The sequence below is a fragment of the Megachile rotundata genome, chromosome 8 (genome assembly GCF_050947335.1).
Source record: "Megachile rotundata isolate GNS110a chromosome 8, iyMegRotu1, whole genome shotgun sequence".
NCBI classification, from domain to species: Eukaryota; Metazoa; Arthropoda; class Insecta; order Hymenoptera; family Megachilidae; genus Megachile; species Megachile rotundata.
In genome coordinates this window covers 3,684,552-3,708,032 of record NC_134990.1, presented here as the reverse complement: position 1 = coordinate 3,708,032, position 23,481 = coordinate 3,684,552, and the positions used below count along the sequence as shown (strand labels likewise).

The 23,481-nt window shown below is 35.8% G+C and overlaps 2 protein-coding genes across 7 annotated transcripts in view; one reads left to right on the top strand and one right to left on the bottom strand.

Moving 5' to 3' along the window:
- LOC100882678 (uncharacterized) overlaps positions 1 to 23,481 on the top strand; it is a 490,348-nt gene that overhangs the window by 173,353 nt on the left and 293,514 nt on the right. The window lies entirely within an intron of this gene.
- On the bottom strand, positions 17,284 to 20,219 carry LOC143264943 (uncharacterized). The gene is made up of 2 exons (XM_076534135.1): positions 18,787 to 20,219; positions 17,284 to 17,993 (listed from the first exon to the last, which is right to left on the bottom strand). The coding sequence occupies exons 1-2, from the start codon at positions 20,003 to 20,005 to the stop codon at positions 17,284 to 17,286; spliced, it is 1,929 nt and encodes a 642-aa protein (XP_076390250.1). The 5' UTR covers positions 20,006 to 20,219.

The following is a 23,481-nucleotide window of genomic DNA, read 5'->3' as shown; positions in this document are numbered from 1 at the left end:
ACCAAGCTTCTCCTGCTTCATTGCAGTCTTCAATATGAATTTGCTGCTCTGCATCGACGTGCAGTCCAATCATTGCAAGGGCTCTATCGTTATTCGTAATATATTGCGTCCTTTGTTCTGCATTTTCGGATGCTGGCCGTAATCTAGCAGTCCTTTTCCTTTTAGTAACCATTTCATCTCAATCTTCCACGTCCGATAATTGTTCTCGGACAATTTGGATATATGAAATTCGTTTCTTGCAATATCAGCACACATTTTTACACAAAGCGAACGCACGTGGTCAGATTGAGGTTAGATCGGTAATCTACGCGCATCCTGGGTCCATAACCATGTTAAACGGTAATTTCGAACATACGGTTCAGTATATTAATAAGAATCACATTGCATACTAAATAATAATACATTTAATCACTAACTTAGATTTTTACACAACATGAATATGCAATTACACATTTCCTGCGTTGTTACAAAAACCGATCGTCTTCTAACTCTATTCTTTTTGTGTTCGTCACGGTAGATGTCGCGAACATCCTTCACTGTATAAAAAAAGTATTTTGAGAAGAAATGAACACGACGAAAAAATCAGTTTTTGATTTCTTTAGGTGCGGTGCAATAAACTAAAATATTTGAAATAAATATATAAATAATATAAATAACATATTATTACTTTAAAAAATATATACATAGATTCATAAATCCTTCAAAGTCGTCATTTTGCAACATACAGTAGACTCTTGTATTTTTCACAATTTGAATTTGCAACTAAAAAAATTGTTAAGGACTATGCTTTATATATTAAAATATACATTAAAGTCGTGAAACACAGATATAAAATTATTATACGCAGAAGTGTAGTCGACGCGTCCTATCCGCGTGATCGCCAGGAAGAGAAGAAAGAGTCGTGCAACGTGCAACGACACGAACACCGAAAAACAAAAGAATAACGCGATACTAAAAATCTCAATATCTGCTATAATCAATTCCTCATTAACTGAAATATCTTTGATTTTCTCCAACATGTTTCATGCATTAATTTAAAAGAAATTGCTTGAAAAATTGTTCGTTTTTGCGTTTTACCACCCTTGCAGTAGAGTTGCAAAGTTAAAACTTCACACAAACTGTCTTTTCTTGATAAACGATATATTGAATGACGTATTACAAGTGGAACTTGGTTTAGGGGCATTTTTCACACCCTTATTCGGCTGTGCCCTTTCATTATACAGTATGCGTGTGGTCACGCACTGCTGACGTGAATACGTGCTTATAGCAAGCGGTAGGCAAGCGATCTAGCCCGCCCAGGTAAGTAACCCAAGAATAAATAAAATAATTTTAAGAAAAAAAATACGCCGACTTCGAAATGCACTAAAAAGTATAAAATAATTTCTATTTCCTAATGAAGTAATTTCTATTTCATTTAATCATACAATTACGTAACAGATATGAATGAAACCTATTTACCCGTTAGGTAGTATATTAAATACATTTCAACCTTTTCGGAGGCGGCGCAAAATTAAAAGATTTTCTTGAACATGTCAACCTTTGGACAGCCGAACATAGGCAAAGCTTGTATAGCTATTTTTTTTCTATATACATATATAACTTGGCAGCACGCCGCGAAGTAGGTGTTAATGCGTATAGAATGTAACTATGGTCTATCTAGTCGAGTATGCGACGGAAAGACTCGATCACCGCATATTCTATAAAGATAGAGCCTATCTGCCGCAAATTTGGTAACTCCCGCGTCGTGGGCTCCGTTTATAGGTTCTTAGATCCATGGCTTCCGCATGTGAACGAAGTCGATTCAATTTCATTTATATCAGAAATGTTGCAAAATGAAGATATAGTCGTTACATTTACGTATATTACCAGATATATCTATAATGGTTCGTCTTCCTTCTCAGGATTTATTAATTTCCAATACGTCATACCACAATCAACTGGTTATTGGCAGCAACGTTTACTGAGGTATTTTTAATTGGTAAAACTGTAGAATTACGCCGTCACCTCAAAAAAAATATTCGGGACATGTTTTCGATGTAGTTTTGCCTCCTGAATACGAATATGATCATAAAAATCGGCGGTCGGACATATCTGAGCTGCTATTTTGGAGAAACAGCAGAAAATCGTGATTTCTTAGAGTTTTTTGTATTTATTTTGAAAAATTCTCATCTGATGAAAAAATGTTTCCAACAAAAAATGTAGAATGGAAAATTCTCTACAAGAAAGTTCTGATACATTTTTTTTGTAATTCTAACGGTAAGGCTGCAAATGAACGACGAAAGTGTCAAAAATTACCTTTCGAATGGTTAAGTTCGCTAAAGCGTGCGCCCTACCTTCTTCCCCGCCCCTCGGAGCGCTCCGGTGGTAGGGCGCACGCTTTAGCGAACCTAACCATTCGAAAGGTAATTTTTGACACTTTCATCGTTCATTTGCAGCCTTACCGTTAGAATTACAAAAAAAATGTATCAGAACTTTCTTGTAGAGAATTTTCCATTCTACATTTTTTGTTGGAAACATTTTTTCATCAGATGAGAATTTTTCAAAATAAATACAAAAAACTCTAAGAAATCACGATTTTCTGCTGTTTCTCCAAAATAGCAGCTCAGATATGTCCGACCGCCGATTTTTATGATCATATTCGTATTCAGGAGGCAAAAATACATCGAAAACATGTCCCGAATATTTTTTTGAGGTGACGGAGTAATTCTACAGTTTTACCTTTTAATTTTGCGCCGCCTCCGAAAAGGTTGAAATGTATTTAATATACTACCTAACGAATAAATAAGTTTCATTCATATCTGTTACGTAATTGTATGATTGAATGAAATAGAAATTACTTCATTAGAAAATAGAAATTATTTTATACTTTTTAGTGCATTTCGAAGTCGGCGTATTTTTTTTTCTAAAAATTATTTTATTTCACACTTTTTATCGGCCGGCAAGACGTGTTTGTAGAAACAGTAGAAAATCGGCTACTGCATGTTGACTCATACACCACCAGAGACACGGAGGCATACGTAGAATTCAATACATTAGTAATAATAGTTTTTCGCTAATGACTCGAAAACTAAAGCTTCCCCTTAATTGCGGATAAGGAAAAAGTTGTTCAGAATCGTGCCCCTGATAACATATCAAAAGGACATGAAAATCGTCCAAAGTTGATTTTAAAACTTTTCAACAATTTTTCGCTAATATCTCGAAAACTAAACCTTTCCGCGAAATTTGTGTATGAACAAAATTGTTCAGAATCATGTCCGTGATAAGATATTAAAAGCGCACTAAAATCGAGAAAAGTTTATTTCAAAAGTTGCCGGTTTTTTAACCGACTTCGAGAAAGGAGGAGGTTACTCAATTCGATCAGTATATATTTTTTTTTTTTTTTTTTTTTTTTTCTATGTGTGCCCGCCGATTACGCCTAGCTGGATGGACCGATCGGAACGAAACCTTTTGCATCTGTTAGGTTCTGACTCCCCATTGGTACCATTATCAAAAAATTTTTCATTTTTTAATTGCAAAGTATTGTTATTGCAAAAAAATCGGCAACTTTTGAAATAAAGTTTTCTCGATTTTAGTGCGCTTTTAATATCTTATCACGGACATGATTCTGAACAATTTTGTTCATATACAAACTTCGCGGAAAGGTTTAGTTTTCGAGATATTAGCGAAAAATTGTTGAAAAGTTTTGAAATCAACTTTGGACGATTTTCATGTCCTTTTAATATGTTATCAGGGACACGATTCTGAACAACTTTTTCCGTATCCACAATTAAGGGGAAGCTTTAGTTTTCGAGTTATTAGCGAAAAACTATTGTTACTAATATATTGAATACTACGTATGCCTCCGTGTCTCTGGTGGTGTATGAGTCAACATGCAGTCGCCGATTTTCTACTGTTTCTACAAACAGGTCTTGTCGGCCGATAAAAAGTGTGAAATAAAATAATTTTTAGAAAAAAAATACACCGACTTCGAAATGCACTAAAAAGTATAAAATAATTTCTATTTCCTAATGAAGTAATTTCTATTTCATTCAATCATACAATTACGTAACAGATATGAATGAAACCTATTTACTCGTTAGGTATTATATTAAATACATTTCAACCTTTTCGGAGGCGGCGCAAAATTAAATAACATATTCAAAATAATCTTTTAATTTTGCGCCGCCTCCGAAAAGGTTGAAATGTATTTAATATAATACCTAACGAGTAAATAGGTTTTATTCATATCTGTTACGTAATTGTATGATTGAATGAAATAGAAATTACTTCATTAGGAAATAGAAATTATTTTATACTTTTTAGTGCATTTCGAAGTCGGTGTATTTTTTTTCTAAAAATTATTTTATTTGCAATAACAATACTTTGCAATTAGAAAATGAAAAATTTTTTGATAATGGTACCAATGGGGAGTCAGAACCTACCAGATGCAAAAGGTTTCGTTCCGATCGGTCTATTCAGCTAGGCGTAATCGGCGGGCACACATAGAAAAAAAAAAAAATAATGATCGAATTGAGTAACCTCCTCCTTTTTCGAAGTCGGTTAAAAAGATAGCTGTAGGGCTTGGCAGACTGTCAAGATTTATTAACACATTCTATTCATGCAAATAAGACAAGAATATTATAGGATTTCTAACACCTAAAAAGTTATAACAAAATAATTTTCTAACTAGTTGAAAAATTATACACAAATATGAAATGGTAAGATTACTTTGTTATTCAATATTCGCATGCAGGATGTTTCAATTGTAAGTCGTTTGAAGATGTGTGTAAAGATATCTGTGACTGAAAGCCTGTGTGGGAGCAGTAGAACATTTGGGTCATTCCACGCCAAATCGATCACTTTTGGAAGTCACCATCTCCGATTTTGCTCTAATCGAAATATGTTGTAGTCCATGTGAAATTAGGGGGGTTTAAGTCATCATTTTGCCGGTTTCGAATTTGTTAATGAATGACAAGCCGTTTTGAAGTTTGCAATTTTTGCCCATTTTGGCGAAAATGGGGTCCACTTGGGAATTTTTTTCTCAGAAACTACTGAAACGATTTAGCTACTTTTTTTTTTGTTTTATTCGTGAAGGTTTGGGCTATTTTAAAATATTTTTTCTAATTCCGTCAATTTGTTATAAAATGTTGAAAAATTTAAACAAATTCTTTTTTTGCGTTTTTCTCAATAAGGGGCGTAAAGGGTTAAAATTAAAAAAAAATATGTTCATATTCTTCGAAGCTTCCGCTTTAAAATGAGCCCTTTAGAACGATGGAGCCTTGAAAATTGACGTCTCTACAAGCTAGAAAAGGACGCGGGGTACCCCGATTTCAGGTAGGTGAGTCGTGTGCTCTGCTATTATGATCGGTTTTTATATCCACCGATCTCAAAACAATACGACAAGACTTCGTATACGACTAAATGACGCTGTTCATACCTAGTAATGTATATTAGTACTCACTCTTGGCCAATAATACACTTATAGTTATGTTAGATTTAATCCTAAAGTGATATAAGCGTGAACTATTTGTTTGGTTATCGGTTTGAAAATAATAAGAGAGTAAAAGTCATTAGGCTGTAGAAAACATATCTCTCGAGATAGCTACGCAATATGAAAGCAAAAAGAGTTTTATTAATTCAACTATTCATTTAAGTGATTTCGGTGTTTTTGCAAAATGGCATTCTTGTACAACTACTCACGATAGAGGGGTCATGCTATCCTATTGAAGGGAGCACTAAAAAACTTGCAATGTACGTTAGCTTACAAAGATTGTTCGAAAAAATTCATTTCTCACTCCTAAAGATTTATTTGAATGGGCAGAATCATCTTTTTCGAACATAGCATTTAATTATGTAACACAAAATGAATATATTAACCCTTTCCTTACGACAGTCCGCGCCGCGAAGTGTGCACTTTGCTCGTTAGTAGTCTTCGATATTCGGGCTAACGTTTTTCAACGCCACTTTGTGATTGTCTTGTATGTACACTTTTTTAAGAGCTACATAACGACTGTTTCATCGTATTATAGGAAGAACATGAAAACGAGTATATTGTATGAATATTCAGTTATTTACATATAACACCCGTACACACAGGTCGACGTGCGGCCGCCGCCTATAGTCGGCACCCGTACACACAAGACGTCGCGCGGCCGCCGCCTATAGGCAGCACCCGTAATGAAAGGGTTAAATATACAGGGTCTAAAAGTTTTCTCAGCTTTGCGGCATTATCAAATAAAGAAAATAAAGTAGGACTTGCTCGTACGATAATGATGGCTCCGTACTTAGTGTATGAACTAACTGTCGTTAAATTTTTTCCAACCACACACAATACTTTCCATACTTTTGATCACAACCCACTATTATCCTATTGCGATAGAAAGAAATCACCACTTTTTTGCGGATTCTATCAATGATGCCTTTTTTAAAATATAAACAATAAATATACGAACTAATATCTATGAATGAAGTTATGATTAAAAAATGTGTGATTCGTCAAAAGTAAGTACTAATATACTTTTCTAGGTACCAACAGAGTCATTTAATCGCGTACGAAGTCTCCTTGTATAGTTTTGAGACCGGTGGATATAAAAACCGATCATAATAGCAGAGCACACGACTCACCTACCTGAAATCGGGGTACCCCGCGTCCTTTTCTAGCTTGTAGAGACGTCAATTTTCAAGGCTCCATCGTTCTAAAGGGCTCATTTTAAAGCGGAAGCTTCGAAGAATATGAACATATTTTTTTTTTAATTTTAACCCTTTACGCCCCTTATTGAGAAAAACGCAAAAAAAGAATTTGTTTAAATTTTTCAACATTTTATAACATATTGACAAAGTTAAAAAAATATTTTGAAATAGCCCAAACCTTCACGAATAAAACAAAAAAATTTAACTAAATCGGTTCAGTAGTTTCTGAGAAAAAAATTCCCAAGTGGACCCCATTTTTCGTCAAAATGGGCAAAAATTGCAAACTTACAAACGGCTTGTCATTCATTAACAAATTCGAAACCTGCAAAATGATGACTTAAACCCCCCCTAATTTCACATGGACTACAACATATTTCGATTAGAGCAAAATCGGAGATGGTGACTTCCAAAAGTGATCGATTTGGCGTGGAATGACCCATTTGTAATTTCCAAGCGTTGAAAACTGTGATCGACTCGAACAGTCTAAATTAATCATAAATAAAGAACAGTTTTCTAAAAGTTCTTAAATTAATTTGTATGTTAAATTTAAGCCATCCTTTACAGAGTTTTGTCGGTAAAACTACACTAGCATGCTGTATAAATAGAAATAAGAAAATATATTTATATAAAAATAAGTTCTTTATTAGAAGTTATTAAAATAAATATTAAAATAAATGCTTTATTAGAAATTATTGATAAAAGTACGAGAGTCAACAATTATTCGTGAATGTAATAATAGCCAAGGAAAGAATCGTCCACTATTACTTCGTATATTGCTCATAATCCTTCCATAAAACATTTAACCAGTTAACTGTGGCGATCTTTTTGCAAAGCGCGCACCGGTGTGTGTCGCGATAATCAATCGATGACGAGTTAGCTCCCAAGAATTTATGAATCTATCTCAAATCATTTACACGTTGTATTTGTTTATTTCATTGCGTGTTGACCTCTAAACATTTTAAACATATTACAATTTACGAATATAATTTAGTTTTCGCCAAAATTACAATTTAAATATTAAATTGTAACAAAATTTTACGCATGACGGATACAGTCGTCATGACAAAAAATTCTGCCACATCTCTATGACGGATATAGTCGTCAAACACAGTTAACTGGTTAAGAACCCATGTTTATATATTATTTTTTCTGTTTTATTTACAGAATATGGTGAAGCTTTACGGATAAAATTGGGACACACCATATATAGCAACAAAAACAAAACGGTTACAATCTCGTATTTTTATTATAACTGTTATAATTTTGATTATAATAAAGTGTTTAATACTGAACCTTCTGGTGTACAATGGGCATTTCATTTGGAATTAAGAATAAAAAATGAAGTAAGAATGAATAAACGATAGAATATACGTTCATTTTTAGTTCAACGAAGGTTGACACATATTTCAAGGAAACTTAACAAATTTTGAGATGAGGAACTTACATTTGAGAAAGGCAGCTCCGATGACCTTGGCTTTAATATATTTTTTGAAGGCCACCCTTTTGAGTAACATCCAAGAGGTTTTAGATTCTTCACTTTTATTTTTGAGCTTGGGATAAGCTTTTTCTTATTTTCGTGTATGCAATATATTGAAAAAGTTTGGCGGTAAGAAAATGGGACACCTTGTATGTATAAATACCTCGTAAAGACAACATAACCAAGTTCCTTTCCGTTGCCACGCTGCACAGTTGGACATAGCGTGCAAAAAGTCATATAAATACTATAACGTGACTTTGTACTTCTGGACTTATAAAAATTTGTATATAAAACTTTGTGCACAGATTACCCTGATTATGAAATAACAAGGTAAATCTTTTTTATTATTGTATCGTGTAATACACATTGGGATGATAAAATGTCTCAAAGCAAAGTTAATCGTTTCTTTGAAGAATGATTTTACAGACTGATAACTTCTGGCTGATAATTTTCCGAATGGGGTTGATTCAATGTGAAAAAATGAAGAAAAAATATTCTCTAAAGTTTTTTCATTCCACACTACTTCTGAAATAATAAGTTTTGATTCTGAGATAACGAATTTGTTAAGATGCATTTACTACGACACCATTCTGTTTCATATGGTATGTTTCATGATAGCCAGATAATATATAATAGTACAAGTAATATTACTATCAGTGGCGGCTTGCGTATAGGTACTGTAAAACTGCAGCATCCCTTATTTCAACTTGATGTTATCAGTAACATAGTAAATAACAAATGTTTAATTTTGTTCTTTTAAAATTTTATCTCATTTCTGAATAAATTTTCTCTTTATATACGTTTGTTTTCTTTTACAAAATTTTTAAACAGAGGCTAAAAGTGTTCTGCAGTTGCACCTCTATTAATTTTAGCTACGAGCCGTTACTGCTTACTATCATTCGACGTGTAATTCAATGTATATGTAGTATTATAATACGTACAGTTACTCGATTTAATATTCGGACACTATGGTATTTGCGAAATTAAACGTTTATGTACTTACTTGCAATGTGATTATCGAATTTTCTGATCTGTAATGAGTTAGAGCACATATTCTAGTTTACAAATATGTAAAATTAAATACTTTATTTTTTATTGTTTTCCATATAATAAATTATAAACGAAATTAGACCCGATATTGATGTCGAAAAAATATTCGGACACTTAATATTACATAAAGTTTTTTCTTATTTAAAGTGTATGTAACAACAAAGTTATAATTTTAATATTAATTTAATATTTTTTGGGACATCCCTTTTGTCACATGACGTGTTACAAATGTGTTGGCATGTTTGAAATTGTTTTATTATTTTAGTGGTTGGACCGTGAATTGTGAAATGCAAAGGGTATCATACTCTTCATACTCTATAATATAAAATCATAGCGTAACTCGTAACGCGTAACACTGTCATGGTTATATTGTACTCTATCATACTCTCCATAGTATAAAATCATAACGTAACTGTGTCACGCGCAACGCTGTCACGGTCAAGTTAGGTTAGGTTAGGTTAGGCTAGGTTAGGTTAGCCTAACCTAACCTAAAGTGTTACGCGTGACACCGATACGTTATGATTTTATACTACAGATAGATGGATACTATAGATAGATTACAATATGACCGTGACATATATAACCTAACCTAAACCTAACCTAACCTTGTAGCCATCTTATTCACAGGTTAGGATATTCGGACAGTAGGAAATCGTAAGGAAATCAGGAATTCTGGAAAATAGGAATATTTATTCAGGGATATTAGGAGAGGCATACAGGAAATAACGGAGTTACAAATTTTCTTTCGCAAAACACGCAAAGAACATACGATTACATAACTCTCTCTCTCTCTCTCTCTATGTAAAATAGAGATTTAAAATAGAAATCTCTCTCTCTCTCTCTCTCTCTCTCTCTATATATATATATATATATATATATATATATATATATATATCTATATATATATATATAGATTAGATAGAGAGAGAAAATATATATATATATACAGTGGGTAACAAAAGTAAGTAAACACTTTGAGCTTGTAGCAAAAAACTATTTAGGTCAAAGCAAATATGTAACTTTAAAAGACAAATTGTATATCTAGTGAAACTACATGAAATAATCTATACAATTATGCTGATAAAATGTTCATTAGTGCTGGATTTCCTCGTAAAAAATAATAAAGATTCGCGGTATGCAACGAATACACGTTCCAAAAGTAAGTAAACACGACCGACATTGCTCGATAACTTTTTAATACTTGCAATTTTGCAATTTATCTGTAAATAACTCTTATAGATTATTTCATGCTGAATCTGAATTCGCAAACCGTTCCTTTGTAGCGGTTATCGTTTTCGAGAAAATTTGATTTAAAGGAAAATTGTAAGTTTTCAACTTTGGAAATGTTTCACAGTCTTATAGTTGCTTCTATTCATTTTGTTTTTATACCAAACTATTCTGCAAATTATCTTGAATAAAATGATAGGAATTGTGATAATATTATAATTATTTAATTATGTTTAAATGCCAATGAAAGTGAAGAAGAAACCCAAGACTCGCCGATGTCTGCTGATGTTTTTTAATTTATTTCAACGACTGAGAGTTTCAGAACAAATCTAATCAGATCAAACGAAACAGTAAATATTACAGTTGAAGAAGGTACTCAAGAAAGATAACAAATCGTGTTATGCTTTGAGTACATGTGTCAAACGTTTCGGAAAATTATTAGCACGAAATCCGAAAAACGCTCGTACAAAAAAAATGACCGTCTGTGATGAGTATCACTGCCGTTGCTATGTGAAGTTGTTACATGTTTATTTATTCTTGATAAGTGAGTGCAAGACTCGGCATTAAACGTTTTCATTTTTTGGTGTTCAGTATTATTAATTTAAATTTATTTGAAGGTAAGTTATCTTAAATATTTTCTAGAAATGTTAAACATTTCTTATATTGCATTGTATTTTTCTAATCGTGGAATTTTACTGTTTAGTTTATTGTTTATTTAATTTTACAACATTGTGCATTTTTGTTTTGTCATAGAAAAATGGAAGGAAGAAAACAGCTCACAAATGAGGAACGCAAAATTGTTATACATATGCATAATGAAGGCAGTTCGTACCGAAAGATAGCAAAATTTTTTGCAAAAACCCCAGCTGCTATTTTCAAAATAATTGCTGCGTATAAGAAAGACGGACGAGTTTCTGTAGGACAAAGGTCTGGACGGCCGAAATGTACAACAATCCGTACAGACAAAAAAATTATAAATATGTCAATGGCATCACCATTTATGTCGGCACCAAAGATCCGAGCCCAATTAGTAGAAACAAATATAAATGTGCCGAGTACACAAACGATCAGAAGAGTATTGCATGCAGCAGAAAATCATGGGCGTGTTGCAAGAAAATTGCCCTATTTAAGCAAAACAAACTTGAAGAAGCGTATGCAATTTTACGAATCTCATATGTTGCAAACCGACGATTTTTGGAAAAGAATATTATGGACGGACGAATCCATGATTCGCATGAAATACAGTCATGGTAGGATGTACGTGTGGAGAAAACGAAACGAAGAATTTTCATACAATTGTATAAGACCTACACACAAAAGCATGAACGAGGGTATAATGGTTTGGGGGTGTTTTTCGGCTAGTGGCGTTGGGAAAATTATACCGCTAGCCGGAAAAGTGAATTCGAAAGTGTACCTGAAGCTATTACAAGACGTCATTATACCCGAAGGACAGCGCTTGATAGGAAATGATTTCATTTTACAGCAAGATAATGCCTCCATACACAAAGCAAAAATTGTCATGAATTATCTCAAAAATAATAATATAAATTTATTAGATTGGCCGCCACAAAGTCCGGATCTGTCACCAATAGAAAATATGTGAGCCATTCTCAAATTAAGAATAGCTGAGAAAAAGCCAAAAAGTATTAAAGAGTTACAGAATATTATAACTGCAACTTGGCAGGAATTTACTGCAGATGATTGTTTAAAATATGCTTTATCTGTACCAGGCAGAATTTGCAAAATGTCACAAAGACAAGGATATCATTGCGGGCATTAACCACAATATTTAAATGTTCTAACTTTGTAATTTTGTGTAGCAATAAAAAGTTATATTTATAACTTGTGTTAAAATTATAATTATTTTTGTCTTTTATATAATTCTTATTTATAATAATATAGTATTTGCGTAAATGTATAATTGTTACTATTATTTTTTATTTCTTGATATCTTGAATTATACTAGCATATTGTTTTATGTAAAATCTGTTATACGTTCGTTAAATTTAAGGTTAAATGAATGACTGATATCGTATTCTTCATTGCTTAACGCGAATATGCAGTCACAGCAGTGATACTCATCACAGACGGTCATTTTTTTTGTACGAGCGTTTTTCGGATTTCGTGCTAATAATTTTCCGAAACGTTTGACACATGTACTCAAAGCATAACACGATTTGTTATCTTTCTTGAGTACCTTCTTCAACTGTAATATTTACTGTTTCGTTTGATCTGATTAGATTTGTTCTGAAACTCTCAGTCGTTGAAATAAATTAAAAAACATCAGCAGACATCGGCGAGTCTTGGGTTTCTTCTTCACTTTCATTGGCATTTAAACATAATTAAATAATTATAATATTATCACAATTCCTATCATTTTATTCAAGATAATTTGCAGAATAGTTTGGTATAAAAACAAAATGAATAGAAGCAACTATAAGACTGTGAAACATTTCCAAAGTTGAAAACTTACAATTTTCCTTTAAATCAAATTTTCTCGAAAACGATAACCGCTACAAAGGAACGGTTTGCGAATTCAGATTCAGCATGAAATAATCTATAAGAGTTATTTACAGATAAATTGCAAAATTGCAAGTATTAAAAAGTTATCGAGCAATGTCGGTCGTGTTTACTTACTTTTGGAACGTGTATTCGTTGCATACCGCGAATCTTTATTATTTTTTACGAGGAAATCCAGCACTAATGAACATTTTATCAGCATAATTGTATAGATTATTTCATGTAGTTTCACTAGATATACAATTTGTCTTTTAAAGTTACATATTTGCTTTGACCTAAATAGTTTTTTGCTACAAGCTCAAAGTGTTTACTTACTTTTGTTACCCACTGTATATATATATATATATATATATATATATATATATATATATATATATTTTCTCTCTCTATCTAATCTTTTCCTTTCGTCAACCAGGCGTCCAGGAGTAACTCTGTTCTCTCCCGTTCGAATGGCGTCCAGGTATTCTCTCCGAACTCTCCATTCCGAACGGGCGACCAGTAGTTTTCTCCCATACTCTCCTGTACTTTACCTGGGGCGTCCAGGAGATGCTCTGTCCTCTCTCAGTCGACAGGCGTCCAGGAATATTCGCCGAACTCACCATGTCGACCGAGTGCCCAGGAACAAACTCCCGTACTCTCCCCCTATTCACCAAGCAGGCGTCCAGGAGGGTTTCGCCGTACTCTCCTGCCTGGGTACCAACAGTTATCTCCAGGTGGGCGTCCAGGAATTGTCGCCGAACTCTCCCACCGGAGTCTCTTAAACTTTACCCCACGGCAGGCGTCCAGGAGGGGTTCGCCGTACTCTCCTGCCGGGGTCTTAAACCTTTACCTCCGGTCGGGCGTCCAGGTATTATCGCCGAACTCTCCCGCCGGAGTCTCTCTTTACTCTGCTCCAAACAGGCGTCCAGGAGTGTTTCGCCGAACTCTCCTGCTGGAGCTTCCTCTACTTCTACTCTCCGGGCAGGCGTCCAGGTATTATCGCCGAACTCTCCTGCCGGAGTTTCCTACTAGCTACTCTCCGAGCAGGCGTCCAGGTATTGGTCGCCGAACTCTCCTGCCGGAGTCCCTAACAGCTAAGTTCCTTCTCCAGCAGGCGACCAGGTATTCTCGCCGATCTCTCCTGCTGGAGTCCCTAGGCTAGTCCGAGAGCGGCCGATGGTACTTACCTCGTCCTCTCTCCCAGACTGCCAAATAGGCCCGTTCCGGGCGCGCGACTCTATTTTATATAGGCCGGTTGCTATCCTGCGGCCGAGCTATCAACAACGCGTCGCCAAGTTCCGCACTCGCTGCTCGCGGCTCGCGGGTCGCGCCTTGCCTCTCGCTCCGCTGAGCGGCCGACGAACTCTCGCATCGCGACAAAATTTCGATTAGTCTGAAGTATTCGCTTTTCTCGAATGTTCTCGACGCTAAATATTATTTCCATCTATTCTATTATATTTCGCAAGGGAATTCTAAGGATTTTCTTGTCTGATTTCTCTTTGAATACAATTAATTTATTTGTCGCACTTTACAATAATTCCTGTACGCTACAACCTAACATAACCTAACCTAACCTAACCGTGACAGCGTTACGCGTGACACCGTTACGTTATGATTTTATACTGTAGAGAGTATGATAGAGTATGATAGAGTACAATATAACCGTGACAGCGTTACGCGTTACGCGTTACATTATGATTTTATATTATACAGGGTGTTCAGCGATTTACTAGCCAGCGTTTTTCTCGTAAATGACTGGTACTAGAAAAAAATGAAAGAGGAAAAAGTGATAGTGTTTTTTATAATCAACATAATGAAGTATGTATTTTTTTCGTGTTTATACTATTTTTTAAGATATGAAGGTAACCTTCAGTTTTTTTAATGGAATGGTATATATTTTTTTATATCATATGAAAGAGCGTATCGAAACGAATTCAACAATGTATTATATCATGATCTTGAAATCCATTCTGAGTCAAAAGCAAACGAAATATTTCAAATATTTCGTATTACTGTACTTACCGGTATTTCTTATTGATATGTTTACATTTCGCGTTTAATGTGGTTTGCATTACCATAACACTATTATCATGACCTAATCATAACATAAAACCACCAAAAGTGCTTTCTAGCTAATGGAAACCACATTGAACGCGAAATGTAAACATATCAATAAGAAATACCGGTAAGTACAGTAATTCGAAATATTTGAAATATTTCGTTTACTTTTGACTCGGAGTGGATTTCAAGGTCACGATATAATACATTGTTAAGGGGAGTGTTCCGTTTTTGTTTATCTCCGAATCGATCGAAGCGACACTAATGAAGATGCAGTCGTTACATTTACGTATATTACCAGATATATCTATAATGGTTCGTATTCTTTCGCAGAATTTATTAATTTCCAATACGCCATACCGCAATCAACTGGTTATTGGCAGTAACGTTTACTGAGGTATTTTTAATTTTGCGCCGCCTCCGAAAAGGTTGAAATGTATTTAATATACTACCTAACGAGTAAATAGGTTTAATTCATATCTGTGACGTAATTGTATGATTCAAAGCAATAGAAATTACTTCATTAGGAAATAGAAATTATTTTATACTTTTTAGTGCATTTCGAAGTCGGTGTATTTTTTTTTTTGAAAATTATTTTATTGAAGAATTAATTTAAAAGAACTTTATTAAATTCACGAAAAAGTTAACATAAAACAAAAAACGACAACAATTTAACAACAAATTTAATGTTTCGTAGAGCGCCGACATTTGCTACATAATTTACATGGTACACCACTGTAGTGTAAAATGTAAAATTAAAAATAGACAATAATTACCTAAAATCAAAGACGTGGCGATGAAATACGAAGCCAATAGCAATATCCACACTTGTTTACTTTCATAAATTATCACACAGAAAGTGTGGCACTGGACAACAACCTTCGGCGGTAGCATCACACACATGTTGTGTGAGCGGTCGTGAACGGTTGTTCCGGCTATCACACACGTGTTGTGTGACCGGTCGTTAAAGTGTTAAAGATAGAAAATTTGTTTTAGATATAGACTTTATTAGCTCGACTCCTTTCGTTACTTTCGGCATCGCTTGCTAGACTGAGCTTCGCAACGTCGGGCGTGATCGGAAACCGCTTCGCGAACCGGAATCTGACGACGCCCGTCGATTCAGCGGTCTTCTTTAAAATTTGATTGCTACAAAATTCGGCCATTCTGCGGCTCGCGACGTCCTCGTCGTGTACATTTTCAATTAGTTTCTTAGAACGTGTAGACATTCGATTGTGATAATCTCTAGTAGAACTGACATATTTTAATCGCTCAACAGGTAAGATACCTTTATATACGCGCTGGCTCTGAGTCTCGCCCTCGATATCCTGGATTACATATCTATCATTCCCTACACCCTTTACAACCTCATAAGGCCCCTTATATTTAACAGCTAGTTTGCGACTCTCCCCAGTGGAAGGTGGTTCACTCCTAACTAACACGATATCGCCTGGTTCAAATTTGCGGGCCGGCTTTCTATTTTTATTAAACTGTGCACTTTGAATTTCAGTATTCTGTCGCAGTTTCTCCGCTACATCGATATGTTGTTCCGGCGTTCCGATCTTTTCATTTCAATCTTGTATTTCGCGTCTCAATGGACTCTCGTTTAGCCTAACCTTGTAATTAAATACTAATTCAAATGGACTGCACCGTGTAACTTTATGACGGCTACTGTTTATTGCTCATTGCACGTCAAGTAATTTTGCACTCCAATCCACGCAATCGCTTGACTCAGTCGTAGTCGCAAGACAATTCAATATCATTTTATTCGCATGCTCTATTTGCCCATTGGCGCGAGGGGCTCCGGCCGCTATTTTAATATGTTGCATGCCATAAGAGTTACAAAATTTTGAAAACGCCTTGGCTGTGAACGCTGTTCCTCTATCAGTAATTACGCGCTCGGGTTTGCCGTAGTGCAGCATACAATCTCGAATAAATTGTAAGGTTAATTCTACACCTACATTTTCGACAGCTCGCAATATTACATACTTACTATAGCCGCATACAATAGCTGCAACGTATTTCTCGCCGCTTTTTGTTATTACTAATGGGCCCAAATGATCTTCGTGAATACTTTGAAAGGGAGCGTTACCCTTATCTAAGGGGTGAAGGAAACCGGGCTTTTTGCCTGTCGGCTCTTTGTAATATAGACAATTTATACAACGATTGACAAGCTGCGTGACAAATTCTCGCAAATGAGGGAAATAATAGGTCTCCTTCACCTTTTCTAAAGTCTTATCAATCCCGAGATGAGCTAAGTTTCGATGCGTTTCTAATACTATTTCATACCGCAAATCACTCGGCACCTATAATCTCCATTTGCCGTTCTTAACCCTATATACTCTAGCATTATACATAGTAAAACGTTCGTGAGTTTCGCGATCTCCGGCTTCTAGTTTATTTCGAATTTCTAATATCTCTGTGTCGCCTCGCTGCATCGCAGCTACCCAATCGGTAGTCACTTTTATGCCTAAGACTGGCAATCCTACAGCGTCAACTTCTCCGTCACCGTCTACGGGATGCCTACTCAATGCATCTGCTACCCTATTATGGTCTGCGCTATGATGTTCAATGTTATAATTATATTCAGACAATCGAATAAACCACCGACCGATTCTTGGGTTAAGATCTCGTTTATCCGCCAGTAGCTTTAGACTGTTACAATCTGTTTTTATAGTAAAACGTATGCCTATCAGGTACACGCGGAATTTTTCCAACGCGCTCACGATCGCAAGAGCTTTTAATTCATAGGAATGGTATCGGGCTTCTTCAGGCGTTGTCTTTCGGCTGTAGTAACTGACAGGGTGCCATTTGCCATCAACATGTTTTTGGAGCAACACAGCTCCTACTCCCTGCGTACATGCATCAGTGTGTACCTCTGTTTCGGCCCTAGGATCGTAAATGCAAAGAAGTGGCTTTGATACCAACGCGGCCTTTAATGTTTCAAACGATTCCCTCTGTGCGGTGCCCCTTGTGAAGAGAATTCCTCTTTTTGTCAGATCGGTGAGCGGCCTCGCTAGAATTACAAAACTTTTTACGAATCACCGGAAATAACTCGCTAATCCTACGAAGCTCTTTACATCATGAACGTTCCTCGGTTCCGGAAATGTACGAATGCTTTCCAGCTTGTATTGTCCCAGTTTTATACCTTCTTTACTTATTTCAAATCCTAAGTAATCAATTTTTGTTTTCAAAAAATGACACTTCTTTATATTAATTGTAAGACCTACATCCCGAAGAGTCTCTAAGACTTTTACTAATCTCTCAATACCTTCCTCCACTGTTGTACTGGGGTTGATGATGTCATCGAGGTATGTCATTGCAATATCGTACCTCATCGATCCCAATACAACGTGGATCAGCCTCTGAAAAATTGCAGGAGCATTACACAAGCCAAAAGGCATTCGCTTAAATTGATAATGCCCATTGGGGGTGACAAACGCTGTTTTTTTCGCGCGACTTAGGTTCTATTTCAACTTGATAGTACCCGCTAAATAAATCTAAACTGGTATAATAAACCTGCCCATGAAGTCTATCAATTTGATCGTCAACGCGCGGTAACGGGTATCGATCCTTTACAGTAACCTTATTTATGCCTCTATAATCTACGCACATTCTCATTTCTCCATTCTTTTTACGCACTAACAAAACTGGGCTCGCAAAGGACGACACACTGTCTTCTATTACATCCGCTGACTTTAATTCCACAATCATATCCTTTAATTGCTCACGCTCATAGTACGCCAGACGATACGGTTTGTAAAATACAGGTTTATCAATAGTGAGTTCAATGTTCATAGTAATCTTACGTGTTCTCCCCAACTGGCTTATGTTCCATGCAACCAGGTCCTTATTGTCGTTGAGCGTTCGCAGCAGTTCTTCTTCATCTTCGCCCTCGAGGTCGGTATCGAGCTGTTCCTTTAAAATAGGTTCGTCGTTCACCTCTCTCGTAGCCGTATCTTCCTCGCACGTTTCAGCACGAGCGACAACGTCTCCTGGGTTGAAAGTCAGTTGGCGACCCGTGACATTGAGAATAGGTAATACCGTCTCTCCTCCTTCGTCTGTATCCACCACACAACGTGGTACCGTTGGTCCCTCGCTCCTCAGCCCTCCTTTCACGTACGGGTTGCGATTAGGAGTATCTGTAAATACTGTGATATGACCAAGATAAAGATCAGGTATTACTTGCTTGGTACTAGCACAAAGTGTTGCGCGTTGCGACTTAGTAGCCTCAATTTTGGGAATCCCGTGGTCTTCCCTAGCTAGGATCTTCAACTCCCCTGCCTTGTTTATGACCACAACATTAGGGTGCTCCGTATATGGGTGTCCCACCAGCAACGCGACGACCTGACTACCACTCGGCACAATATGCACCTCTGTCTTGACAGCCACACCATCCAGGCTAACCTCTGCTGTCATAATTCCTACGGGTTGTACGCGACCTTGGTCGTATCCAATGAGGCTTCGCAACACCGTCTCATAATATGTGAATCCTAATTCACGAGCTACATCCTGCCGCAAGGTGACAACGCTGCTCCCCATGTCCACGTAGCACTGCACTTGTGTACCGTTCACCGTTGCCGTCTTAAAGTATTTTTGATGCGTGTCCCCTGCCACGTGTAACACCTGACTTCTTGTTATCGTGCTCGGCACTGTTGTCGTTATGGTAGATGACTGCTGTCCTTGTTTGGGGCACATATGCGCTAAATGTCCCTCTTCACCACACTTGAAACATTTGGCAGTGATTCTCTGTCCATTACAATTGCGAGCAGTATGACCTGTTTGTTTACAAGCATAGCATCGCGGACCTTGACGGTTATAGGTTGTGGATCCCTGCGACTCATTTCGATTTGGGTTGGTAACTGTATGTAAATGTTTACTCGCGCCACGAAGGTCTCGAAGCAGGTCGCTGGGTTTTTCATATCTGCTCAACGGACCTAGAAAATCTTGAAATCGTACGTTATTCAAACCGTCGCGTCGGTTATCCATTCTATGGCCTCTTGTTCCGACATACCGGCATTGTTGCATCTAGCGAGCTTTTCAAAATAATATTCTGTAATATCTTGATTAGGTTTTCTTCGATAATTTTCTGCTTCTCTCCGAATCGAGACTGCGCTGCTACCATCCGGGAAATTTTCGCGTAACAACGACTTCCATTGTACCCACGTTCTGCTCATACGCGGCAAGCTATCTCGCCATTTTTGTGCCACCCCGGTCATTTTTGCCAACGCGTAATGAATGATAGAAACCTCGTCGCACGCATATAAGTCTCCATACTGTTCGATTTTTTCGATCCATTGTTCTATCGTGAGCTCACCTGTGACCGAGTCAAACTCAGGCAGCACGTCCACAAGTTCTCGATAGCGCCTTGGCTCCTCCAGGACTTCTTGTTCGGACATTATTCCGGAAAACGTGATTTTCTCGCCTCTTGGCTTCACTTTTCCACTACCGAAATCTGCCTATCCTGAACTGTACCCACGGAAAATGCGCACAACACAACGTGCTCCGTTAATACACGCCCAGCACACGTGCTCACTAAAATACTTTGTTCACTCTAAATCGCCGTTTTTAATAAATGGTACTTTTAATAAGTCGACATGCGGAGAATCCCACTTCTGAAAATGATGGTGTATTAAGGATAGAAAATTCGTTTTAAATATAGATTGTATTAGCTCGACTCCTTTCGTTACTCTCGGCATCGCTCGCTAGATTCAGATTCGCAACGTCGGGCGCGATCGGAAACCGCTTCGCGAACCGGAATCTGACGACGCCCGTCGATTCAGCGGTCTTCCTTAAAATTTGATTGCTACAAGTTTTCTGTACTTTCATGTTATCAAATATTTAAATTATCCCTATTATTTACAAATATCTTTCGTTGTAATGTTTTTTTAACAGATTTAGAACTTCGCAAGATATTCTGATTTTGTGTGTTGAAAAAAAGAACCTGTAGGTACATGTATATTTATTCATATTCATTTTTACAATGTGAGTCATCTAATTTGACTATCTTATTTGTCTCTATTAATTATTAGAATATGAAAAAAATTTATTTATCGGAATTACGTAATGCAAATGATATTATAATACAACAGTAATAATTTTATTTGAATATAGGATGTTTAAAGATGTTAGAGTTCATTTTATTTCTAATACAATTTAAACAGTTCACATATTTATCTATTACACACTATATTATTTGACACATAAATCTGTTCAAGTTTTATTAAATGTTTAAGGAATATTAATGTATATTATACAATAAAATTTTGTCTATTTAACAATTCATATTTTATATAGAACAGTCAAAATGATTTGTAGATTCATGTTTTTATTTGGAAAAATTCCTTTCAGACTCGGTTTTTATAGACATAATTTCAGGAATTACTTATATCATTCTCTCGCAAAATTTTTTGTCTATAATTAACAATTCGTGGACTGCATAATAACTTGCATATTAAAGTGATTGTAGTATTCTCTCGGGAACGCTTCACTGTATAATTTTCTCGGAATGTACATTCTTTATGCTTTGCTTGTTGGATCTCTTCAGAAAATTGCCCAATTAGCAAAAGTGCTTAATTAACTATTTCCAAACTATGAAACACTAATTTATGTACAAAAACGGCATTCAATGCCGACAGTATTATAGTATGAAATACAAATTGCAACAACTCTTTCGTATTTTAGCTAATCCGAATTTGCAAGTTCAAATTACAACATGAGTGCAATAATAACGTTCCTTTAGAAACATGCAAACTTCTAAAAGGAAGTACAGTAAATATTCGAAGTGTGCACAAATGATCTGTACGATATGTGCACCAAAGTTATCCCCACCATTGGGGGGAAGACCCCTTCAGATGCCGAGAAGCTCGATCGCCGAGAAATGTAACATAATCCGGAGTCGGGTACATCTGTGAAGCAATATATATACAAATATAAAACTTTTTTATTTTTGATTTTCCCGAGATCCAACTTTTACCAGTAGATTCTTGACATTTTTCTGATTAAAAGAAGACCAAACACGACATAATTTGGACTATATTTACTGGTTTAATTGACGATAAAAGTTTCTCACGTCGAAGAGGATAGCGAGTCAAAAAGAAAGAGACGCTACGATCGTAGCAGTCGGCAAAGATCAAAAGTCTGTTCGATTGTTTGCAATACTTGAGCATCGCTAATTTTTTTATTTTTCATCCATTTCTTTATATAACTTTCTCCATCATATTCACGACATTTTCCTGATTAAAATGAGACCAAACACGACGTAATTTGAGTTATAGTATTTACTTACAATATCTTATTAGAGTAAAGTCATCGATGTACGCGTAACATTTGAAATTACAAGTAAATATGGCTCGAAGTACGTCGTATTTGGTCTCATTTTAATGAGAAAATGTTACAAATATGATGGAAAAAATTTCACAAAAAAAAAATAAAAAATAAAAAAGTTTTATTCTTGCATTAGGAGTGTCCTTCTGGTAGGTCACTGTTTGTTTACGTTCAGTCTCCTTCGCTCGAAATGTAGGAACTGTACGATATCTGCACCAGTTCGGTTTCGAGAATGGTGCACATATCGAGCATGTACTATACATAGTCTAAATTATTTAGTGTTTAGTCTTATTTTAAACAGAAAAATATGAAGAATCTATTAGTAAAAGTTGGATAACGAAAAAATGCAAAATAAAGAAGTTTTACTCTTGCATTAGTATTATTCCTCATGTAACGTCCCTGGTACTAGAACCTGGTATTTTACAGCGCTTATGAAGCAAAGAGCGGCTTTTGCTTATTAAGCGACTCGTTTTTACCATAACTAATTCTAAAAGAATGTGGGATCGTGGTGGCGTGTGGTTAAAGAGTGAAATCTGCAGGTTAATACCTTTCATTAATTAGGTTTATTCAAATAATGATGAGAAAAATAGTTATAATTGACAATTACTTTAGTAAATATAAAAATGTATATGTGACTGAATTCTATAAGCAAATTGGAGTATAATAGACTTGTTGTTGACGCAAATCGCAGAATGGTAGCTAACTACTTCAATTACGCGGTTTTAATAATAATAGTATGCGCAACGCGAGAAAATAACGCAATTTATAATGCAATTTAATAATGCAAGAAAATAACGCAATTGTAACATATATATGTTACATTTCTCGGCGATCGAGCTTCTCGGCATCTGAAGGGGTCTTCCCCCCAGTGGTGGGGATAACTTTGGTGCACATATCGTACAGATCATTTGTGCACATATCGAATATTTACTGTATAATGTAAAATGTAAAGCATCGACATTATATTACATAATACAGATACGAAAATTATGCTTTTAAGAATAAAAGGACGAAGAAACTCAGCTTTTAAATTCTCCTACCTCTAAACTTAGAGATATTAGAATGCTTGTACTTAATAGAATTATAGATGCAGTTTCCCCTATTACAGAGCGTAAAAACGAAACATTTTTCAATAAAGTACAATAAAAATGGTAAAATACTGCGCAGGTCACCAAATC

Bases quoted from the DNA above. Each gene is read 5' to 3' on its own strand.
- LOC143264943 (XM_076534135.1), bottom strand. From the start codon at position 20,005: ATGCAACAATGCCGGTATGTCGGAACAAGAGGCCATAGAATGGATAAC. The intron at 17,994-18,786 runs GTAAGATTACTA...TTGTAATTCTAG, and splicing joins AAGCCAGTTGGGGAGAACAC to CGAGGCCGCTCACCGATCTG.